This window comes from Egretta garzetta, unplaced genomic scaffold, assembly GCF_000687185.1.
Source record: "Egretta garzetta isolate BGI_Z169 unplaced genomic scaffold, ASM68718v1 scaffold356, whole genome shotgun sequence".
Taxonomy (NCBI): domain Eukaryota; kingdom Metazoa; phylum Chordata; class Aves; order Pelecaniformes; family Ardeidae; genus Egretta; species Egretta garzetta.
Window position 1 is genome coordinate 120,810 of NW_009260019.1, and position 9,305 is coordinate 130,114.

A 9,305-nucleotide genomic window follows, 5' to 3' on the forward strand; every position below is an offset into this window, starting at 1 on the left:
GACTGGGGCGGCGGTGCCCGAGGCCGCAGTGCCCCACGCTCTCCCGAGCTCCTCTTACAGCTCATCTTTGTGATTTCCTGTGTAGAGAGCGGTTACGACGCTGGATGAGAAGATTGAGAAAGTGAGACAGAAAAGGAAGTTTCAGGTCAGGGCCTTTCTCTCTCATTACTGAAAAGATTGGCGTGGGTTTGACCCGCTGCTGCATTCCCACCAGAGGCGCAGACTCTGAAAGCATCCTGAGCTGCAGTGTTCAAGCTGCAGCTCGTCACCTCGACTGGGTTTCCAGCCACACGTGGTGTGTTGCTGAACTGATGTGAATGCAGAATCGTTAATGCTTAAGGTTGGGCAAAATGATGTATCTGTGAATGGGCTCATAATAACAACAAATAAAAGCTCAGAAAGGATCGAAGTTTCTTTTTTATCCTTTCTTTTTAAAACATTTTTTTCATCTTTTTCTAGGAAAGAGAAGCTAAACAAACAAAAGTGAGAGATGAAGATGCAGAGACTGAGGATGAGCAAACCAAAAAGAATGAGTGTGAGGATTTCAGTAGGGACAAAGAAGAAGATGTGGAGTCTCAGTATTCGTTGGATGATGAAACTATCTTCGCAAAAGCAGGTATTAGCAGTATATAGAGAGATGGTCAGGGGCAAGGTTCTGACAGACTGTTGGCTCACTAGAGAAAAATCTGTAGTGAAGCCTTGCTAGGAATGGGCAAGAACCTCTTTTTTTTTTTTTTTTTTTTTTTTGCTGTTGTTGTTGTTGTCCTCCTTCTGCAACATTGCTTCTGATTTTGGTCAAGCTTATTTTGAATGGTAGCCATAATTGAACTCGTCCCTGAGGAATGCTGTTCGCTTGATGTGTTACTACAGTGCATGCCTGTACTTGTTTCTGAGGCTTCTCCCTCAATAATCATTCAGAGCAATAAGTATGAGATGAAGGTAGTCACCATATCTTGTTATGTGTTTAGCCGTGCTTGTTGATTTCTGTCCCATTTCTCTTTCTCTTCAGATACGGTCAAAGTAAAGGAACGGAGGAGATCGAAAAAGGGAGAAATTGTAAGTGTTGGACAGAATTATGCTAGGTCATTCTCCAGCATTTCTTCTGGGGGAATTTGACTTTGGTTAACAAACTGTAGCTCAAAAATCAGTGCAGAGCCCCTTAAGAACATGTTGCGTTGCTGCATGTGTTGTTCCAGTTTTGTTGTTGTTCCTGTTTCTAGGAAGCAGAGAGCTTTTTTGAAGATGCCTCTCAATATGATGATAACTTGTCATTCCAGGACATGAATCTTTCACGACCTTTGCTAAAGGTATTTACCTAGTATAGTTACTACACAGGTTACTCTGAAGAATGTTGTACAGCCTCCCCTCCACCAGTCAGAACTGTCAAATTCCTCTTCTCTCTGCGGCCTCTCTGAAAAGGAGATTACGTGGGAGGTAGTGTGATAGTCCTTTAGGAGCTGCTATTCCCAAATAATGGAAACTATTCTTTGATTTGCAATATGTCAACACTATGTTGAGTGAGGCTTGTCACAGAATCACAGAACAGCTGAGGTTGGAAGGGACCTGTGGAGGTTGTCCTGTCCAACCCCCTGCTCAAGCAGGGCCACCTAGAGCTGGTTGCCCAGGAGCATGTCAAGACAGCTTTTGAGCGTCTCCAAGGATGGAGACTCTGGGCAACCAGTGCCAGTGCTCGGTCACCCTCACAGTGAAAAAGTGTTTCCTGGTGTTCAGAGGGAAGCCCCTGTGTTATAGTTTGTTCCTGTTGCCTCTGGTCCTATCACTGGGCACCACTGAAAAGAGCCTGGCTTTGTCCTCTTTTCACCCTCCCTTCAGGTATTTATATACATGAATAAGATTCTCCCCAGGTCTTCTCCAGGCTGAACAGTCCCAGCTCTGTCAGCCTTTCCTCACAGGCGAGGTGCTCCAGTCCCTTCGTTATCTTCGTGGCGCTTTGCTGGACTCTCTCCAGGATGTCCGTGTCTCCCTTGTACTGATGAGCCCAGCACTGGGCACAGTACTCCAGGTGTGGCCATACCAGAGACAAAGTTTAATTGCTCTATCTCCTTTGTAGGCAATCACAGCTCTTGGCTTCAAGCAACCAACCCCAATTCAGAAGGCTTGTATCCCAGTGGGTCTTCTGGGGAAGGATATTTGTGCCTGTGCTGCTACTGGGACAGGTAGGGCGTTGACAAGATCACGGGAAACATGGAGAACTAGCTATTCGCAATAATTGGTAATTCTTCTTAATTTTCTTCTTTAGGTAAAACAGCTGCCTTCATCTTGCCTGTCCTTGAGCGCCTGATTTACAAACCTCGTCAGGCTCCAATAACACGGGTATTGGTTCTAGTGCCGACGCGAGAACTAGGTATTCAGGTGCACTCTGTCACAAAACAGCTGGCACAGTTCAGCAGTGTCACAACTTGCCTTGCTGTAGGTGAGTGAGAATATTAAGTTGCTTATGTGAACTGTACAGGTTGCTGCAAACTGCTATACAGAACTGGAGATTCTGTGTTATAAAACTGGAGGCTGTACAGTTATTGCAGGCATGCTTCTAGTAGGCATGCTATGGTTTAAAGCCTCACTTGGAAAGTGCCATACTTCTTGTTTGTCAGTTTCTGAGAAAGAAAAGGTGGAGTCACTTCTCATTGTGAATGTGGTACTAATCTGAGTTGTTTCCTGTTCCTCAGGCAGTTTGGATCTGTGTGCTCTGCTGCAACCTGCTCAGGGGGTCAGCAGTCTGTGTTTGCTCTCTTTCAGGTGGCCTAGATGTGAAGACTCAGGAAGCAGCTCTGCGCGCTGGGCCAGATGTTCTTATCGCCACTCCTGGGCGACTGATTGATCATCTTCACAACTGCCCTTCCTTCCACCTGAGCAGTGTTGAGGTGCTGATTTTGGATGAAGCGGACAGGTAGGGCTAAGCAGGACAGCAGTGAGAACCGAGATGGTAGTTTTCTGCTGTCCTTTTCCCAGGCTACAGGGCAGTCTTTGTTGCTGTGCCTTAAGTAATGTTTCTTAGCTACAACCAGATGAAGCTGCCTTACCTTGCTGTTTTTCTCCTGTGTAGGATGCTGGATGAATACTTTGAGGAACAGATGAAGGAAATAATCAGGTTGTGCTCCAGCCACCGTCAGACAATGCTCTTCTCCGCCACAATGACAGAAGAGGTAAGACAGGCTGCTGAGAAGCATGGTGAGGCAGAAAGCTGAATAGAAGTTTGTCTAGGCTTTTACCAGAGCCCATGTGGACTTCTTTTTTCTTAACCTGTTTTGGTAGGTGAAAGATTTGGCTTCTGTTTCCCTGAAAAGTCCCATCCGAATTTTTGTGAACAGCAACACAGATGTTGCCCCTTTCCTGAGGCAGGAATTTATCCGGATCAGACCCAACCGAGAGGGGGACCGTGAGGCCATTGTATCAGGTTAGTGGTGAGCAAAGAAAAGCTGGAATCAGTAGGTGACTGTGAAGCAGGCTACTGAGAGGACTTTTGTTTCAGCTCTACTGACACGAACCTTCCCAGATCATGTGATGCTTTTCACCCAGACCAAGAAGCAAGCTCACCGTATGCACATCCTGCTTGGGCTGATGGGTCTGCGGGTTGGGGAGCTTCATGGGAACCTCTCTCAGGCACAGCGGCTGGAAGCACTCAGGTATTAGCAGGCTTAGTTGGCAATCATAGGCAAAAAAGAAGTTAGGAGCTGGAAGTTTTAGGGCAGAAGTTGATAGCTACATTCACTACTAATGCATTTGCTGTCTGCTCAGGCGCTTTAAGGATGAGCAGATTGATATTCTGGTAGCTACAGATGTGGCTGCACGCGGACTTGACATTGAAGGTGTTAAAACAGTGAGTATTTGCAATGCTGAGCTTTTTAATGAGTCCTTTAATATCGTTTTCCTACTAACACAGTTTCTGTTATAGGTAATCAATTTTACCATGCCCAACACCACCAAACACTATGTTCATCGAGTGGGTCGGACAGCAAGAGCTGGCAGGGCTGGTCGTTCAGTTTCACTTGTGGGTGAGGAAGAGCGCAAGATGCTGAAGGATATTGTGAAGACTGCCAAAACACCAGTGAAAGCCAGAACTCTCCCCCAAGGTATGCACTTCGCTGAGGTGAAAAGCAGGAGAGCAGCAGGCAGGGAATATCATGGTACAGAGGGACACTAAGAGAGATGCTGAAAACCAGGATGGACTTTACATGAGCTGCTTCTGATGTTCACACTGTATCGTTTTCAGATGTCATACTAAAATTTCGAGAGAAGATCGAGAATCTAGAGAAAGATGTGTATGCGGTTCTGTGCTTGGAGCGTGAGGAACGTGAGATGCAGCAGTCAGAGGCCCAGGTAAGAGGTGTTTTGGGATAGGTTTTTTAACCCTAGTTTTTTCAGGGTCTGGAGTAGATGCAGTGCATAAGGAGGTTACCCTCACGTACTTAACTTGTCTACTTTAGAAAGGGAAGAGAGAGAGGTTTTTTAGCCACCATAAGCTCACTTCTTGCCTGAATTATCTCAGATCAATAGGGCAAAGAAGCAGCTGGAGACAGGAAAACAAGAGACTGCGGGTGAGGGTTTGGAGCGCAGCTGGTTCCAGACCCGTGAGGAGAGGAAGAAAGAGAAACGTGAGTCATGACACTGCTGCCACGTTAAATGCCATAGCTGCAACAGGACTCGACTGTGTACTTCAAGAGGTTCTTTATTCTATGCTTTTCTTTGTCTCTCCAGTGGCTAAAGCCCTGCAGGAGTTTGACCTAGCATTACGAGGCAAAAAGAAAAGGAAGAAATTTATGCGGGACAGACAGAAAAAAGTCCAAATGACAGTGAGTACATTTGCGGACAAGTGGGATGCTGAGTGGACTGTCCTCATTTTCCCTTAGCAAAACCTCACATCAGTCTAAACTTGCATTTTAACACCTTTCAGCCAGAGGAGAGGTCACAGTTTGAAATCTTGAAATCTCAAATGTATGCTGAGCGGCTGGCAAAAAGGAATCGCCGAGCAAAGCGAGCCAGAGCCTTGCCAGAAGAGGAACCTACAGCAGTACCAGCAGGTGGAAATGTTTGTTTTACAGCTGACTTACCTTACTTACATCACTTTGTTACAAAATATGTAAACTAAATTATCTTGTGTAGAGGGAGGCGCTCATCTTTGAGGGCATGGCCACCAGTGCTGGCCAAAGTGTTTGCAGAGAGGAGTCGTTGCTTTTCCTGCTGGCTAGGATAATTGTTGTGGTCAAAGCTGCTAGGCTCTAGTAAACAAGATGATGCTCTGGCCTTCTCTTTACAGCCAATATTCTGTTGTCTCTGTGTAGGCCCCAAGCGGAAGAAAAAACAGTCTGTGTTTGACGAAGAGCTTACCAACACAAGCAGGAAGGCTCTGAAGCAGTACCGTGCCGGGTAATGTCTTAGCAGTAGTACGAGTCCAGGCTTGAGTAGGTGGGATTTTTTTTGCATCTCTGGACTTTCTCAGGGATACTTTGACTGATATTGGGGGAAAAGGTGGGCAGAGCAGAGAAGGGATTCTTGTAAGAAGTACATGTGCTGTTGACGTACTTCAGTGGTTTTTGTCTTACCTCCCGCCCTCCCCTCTCTCTTAAAAAGCCCATCATTTGAAGATCGAAAACGCTTGGGTATGGCCCAGCATAGGAAAGGAGGAACCTTCAAATCCAAGTCCAGGTATAGCTCCCTTTACTTTCTTATTCAAGTTTTCTTTCTTCCTGCTTTCTCTTTCCTCCTCTTGTGATTGTTTAAAGGCTCTTGCTAAAAGGTTTGTTGGTTCTGCAGTAGCTTACCCTCCTACTATAGGTCTGATGCTGGGGGCTTCCACTTGGGAGAGCATTGCCTAGAAAATGCTCAGTGCTGTTTCTTCTCTATCATTGAGAGTTGGGCTGGTGGAATGTAATTTCAAATATCTTCTCTTTCAGGTACAAGAGAAAGTAAGAACTGTTGTTAATTACCAAATGGGTAATGTGGACAATGAAGACATTTCAGATGTGCTCTCTCCAGGGCCTGGATTCCTTTGTACTGCGAGGAGACAGCTTCAGTAAAATGGAATAATTTTTCTTGAAGTTCTGGAATAGCTTTGGGATGTTCATTAACACGTGGTTGAAGACCCTGTGTAAAAACATTTTCAGCAGCCTGAGCAATAAAAGATTGAATTTTTTTTTTTTTCTCCTGAAGTTTGCCCGGTTTATGGGATAGCTAGAGCAACTGAGAGGTGGGATGTGTTACATCTTTCCATCAGACTTTTAGTTCGCGTAAGTCAAGTTGTCTTTGGGGCAAAAACTGGAGAACGCTTATTGCTTTGTTCGTATACTTCTGTGATCTTGATTAATTCTTAAGGCTGAAAAGGATTTCTGTGGTTGAGAGCCTATTTCTAAAATAGGAGAAAAAAGTTTTTCAGACTACCTGTCACAAAAATGGCTTCAGAAATAACAGTCACAGGAATTAAAACAAATCTCTAAGAGGCTACTCTCTGAGGAAAGGTTTATCTCCAAAGGTGGCTGGGGGGGCAGGGAGGGCAGCAGACAGCTCCCTCCTAACCGAAGAGACAGCAGATGTAAGCTGAGGCAAGAAGGAAAGACTACAACCAGAAGGCAGGCTGTTTGACATTATTGTATGCCATTAATGACAGGTTTGCTCATAGTGGCTTTTTTTTTTTTAACTCTTAAGTACAGCTCCACCTATAAAGATCAAGCGGCTTTACTGTAGGCTAATAAGCAGCAGCTTAATGCAGAGCAGAGATCACTATTCCTAATACAGGCGCCATTGTACTTGCTATATGTGAATAAAGCAGAGAGAATTCTCATCAGTAACCCATACTTAATTTCATCGAAATGTTAAACTCTTCCTTTGAATTTTTACCATCTCTACCATCCCAACATTTTTCCATCAGCCTTACTACATTTCATTGATACACTTTAATTCCTCTAAGAACAAGATCCAATGTAGACCTATGTGGCCCAGACCAACTGTTAACTTCTGAGCTGTCAATACAAATTGAGCTTTTTGCTTCAAACCTGCTCTCTGGGGTGACCAAAGTGCTGTAGTGAAAGGTAACGGTTGCAATCCTGAAAACAGACCTTACAACAGTGACTCAAAAGTAGTGGGTTTTCCAACTTTATTAAAAAGGGCAAACTTCACAGGCAGTAGATATAAAATATACATAGCAAAGTTTTGACGGGTGGTACTGCTCGGTATATTCCCTTAATCGGTCTTCTCACATTTCAAAGATACGTTATAGAGTATCTTACGGCCTTGGTGGACGCATGCCAGGTGGAGGGGGTCCTGGGAATAAAGGAACAAGTTGAGTATGGAAGAGGAAAGAGGAAGCAAGGCTAAACCAGAAAGATGTTCTCGCCATGTTCAAAGTGGCCTTGGGACCCCTTTTTTGGCACTGAAGAATCTACTGGCAACTAGCATAGCTAGGGAGGCATTGGAACGGATCACCCTTCAAACATTTTATTTCTGTTACAGCTTCTAGGCATTTAAGATAACCTCCGCTCACCTCTCATGCCTGGGGGTGGTGGTCTCATGCCCGGTGGGGGCATTCCCATAGGAGCACCTCGGCCAGGTGGCATTCCCATTGGTGGGCCCATAGGTGGTCTCATGCCTGGAGGAGGTCCCATCATTCCTTAAGCAAGAGAAAGAATCCAGCTGAATATTCAAGGCACTAGTTGGCAGCGGAGTAGTCCTCCATGATACCAGATCATCAGACTCGGGTGAATGCCTCTCATTCATCAGGTTTGCCACATTACATGAGCTCCTTGCTGCCCCACGCTGTACAGTAATTCCTACCTGGAGGAGGTGCACCTCTGCTCATGGGTGGGGGAGGACCCCCACGCCCTGGTGTGTATTGAGTTGGGGCTCCTGCTATGCGCAACTGTTCCACGACCCTGAGGTGTCATCACCTGTAAACAAAATAAATAGGTTCAGAGAGGAACAGCACAACATCTGCGTTCCAATAATAACTAAGAAATAAGCAAGATTTAAATTCTTATCCCTTCAGAAAATTACACCAGTTTCCTCTTAACGTAGTAAATAGTCCTACAAACCTGTAATACAATTCAATGGATACCACTTGAATTCTGTGCAAGAAGCTGCACTTTCCAAGCCTTTTCTTCCATCATGTAAGACAGAATTCCTAGGGGGATCTAGTACCAAAAAATTGCCTCACTAGGCTCAAATTCCCTGGTAACAGAAACTAAGATGACAGTTCTTCCACTCCACCAATTTATTGCATCCCATTGGTACCAAGAATCAAAAGCCACCCCAGAATATACCAGACAACTCCTTTTAATGGGTCATAGCATCTCACCTGTTGGGATGGTCCTCCCACTCCTCTGACAGGGCCAGCTAATCCTGCTGGAGCCTGTGGCATCGGTGCACCAGCTGGGACTCCCCTCCCTGCTGCTCTCCCAACTCCAGGTCCTCCAGCAGCTCCAGCAAGAGGTACCCGGGCAATTCCAGTCTGAAAACAGACACACACACACACACACCCCCCACCAAAAAAACAGACTTAGCAAAAGTCCTCAGATCCTAGGGATGCCCACAGCCCTCCTTTGGTCAATTAATGTCTGAGCCCACAAAGGGATTAGAACTTCCTGCAGTGAAAGACATTGGACCTATCACAACAGCATCTAGAAGTCGAGACAACCCTGCAACAGCATTCTCCTGCGAGGAAGCAAACTTATCAGGTGTCCCCTCCCTTTCGCCTTAGCGCTGTGCTCATTCTCCTTACATCTTTTGGAGGTGGTCCTTCAACTGTCATGGACACCAGGTTTTCTCCTCGCAGCAACACAAGACCAAGGACTCGTTTCTCTTCCCGCTCTGGCTGTTTTGAATTTTTAGGTCTAGTGAGAAGAAAACATTGCAAGACAGAGAAGAAAAAAAAAATATAAAAAAAAAATCAATGATGCTCTTTGAATTTGCAGTAGAATATATGACTAGGCTACTCCAGAGCAGAGAGCCTGCCGTAAAAAACAATTTTTATATGCCTCAAACTAAGTACACAGAGAAGTCCAAACACAAGCTGCGTGTGTTCTCCATGCTTAACGCTTAAGCGTTACAGTGACTGTGCTGGCATCACGTAAAGGTCTACTTTGGCTATTAGGAAAGAACTGAAACAAAGTGCCCCTTGAGCCTGGTAGTTTGGGGGTTTGACACACGAGACTAAGACTTCCGCGGAAGCTTCGCAGAGGATGAGGTTCATGTGCTTGTCGAAGGCCTTGAAGGTGCCGATGAAGACGCGGCCGTCCTGCAGGATGCACCGCATGCGGTAGTCGATGTGCTGCAGCATCTTGCTGCTCTTCCCCACC

The 9,305-nt window shown here is 45.6% G+C and overlaps 2 protein-coding genes across 2 annotated transcripts; one reads left to right on the forward strand and one right to left on the reverse strand.

Moving 5' to 3' along the window:
• Positions 1-85: 85 nt before the first annotated feature.
• Positions 86-6,272, forward strand: DDX27 (DEAD-box helicase 27; the record flags this gene model as incomplete). The annotated part of the gene is made up of 19 exons (XM_009640663.2): positions 86-145; positions 460-616; positions 1,010-1,056; positions 1,221-1,307; positions 2,072-2,177; positions 2,261-2,434; positions 2,758-2,908; positions 3,065-3,164; positions 3,274-3,415; positions 3,491-3,644; positions 3,757-3,838; positions 3,914-4,091; positions 4,232-4,338; positions 4,508-4,613; positions 4,717-4,811; positions 4,913-5,039; positions 5,301-5,385; positions 5,590-5,664; positions 5,913-6,272. Coding segments are annotated over 19 exons (2,049 nt in total), but the record flags the coding sequence as incomplete, so codon positions are not given.
• An 829-nt stretch (positions 6,273-7,101) lies between these two features.
• LOC104127950 (small nuclear ribonucleoprotein-associated protein B') lies at positions 7,102-9,299 on the reverse strand. The gene is given in 7 exon segments (XM_009640664.2): positions 7,102-7,275; positions 7,496-7,621; positions 7,786-7,865; positions 7,867-7,898; positions 8,306-8,458; positions 8,729-8,840; positions 9,156-9,299. Coding segments are annotated over 7 exon segments (672 nt in total). The 5' UTR covers positions 9,287-9,299; the 3' UTR covers positions 7,102-7,237.
• Positions 9,300-9,305: the final 6 nt, after the last annotated feature.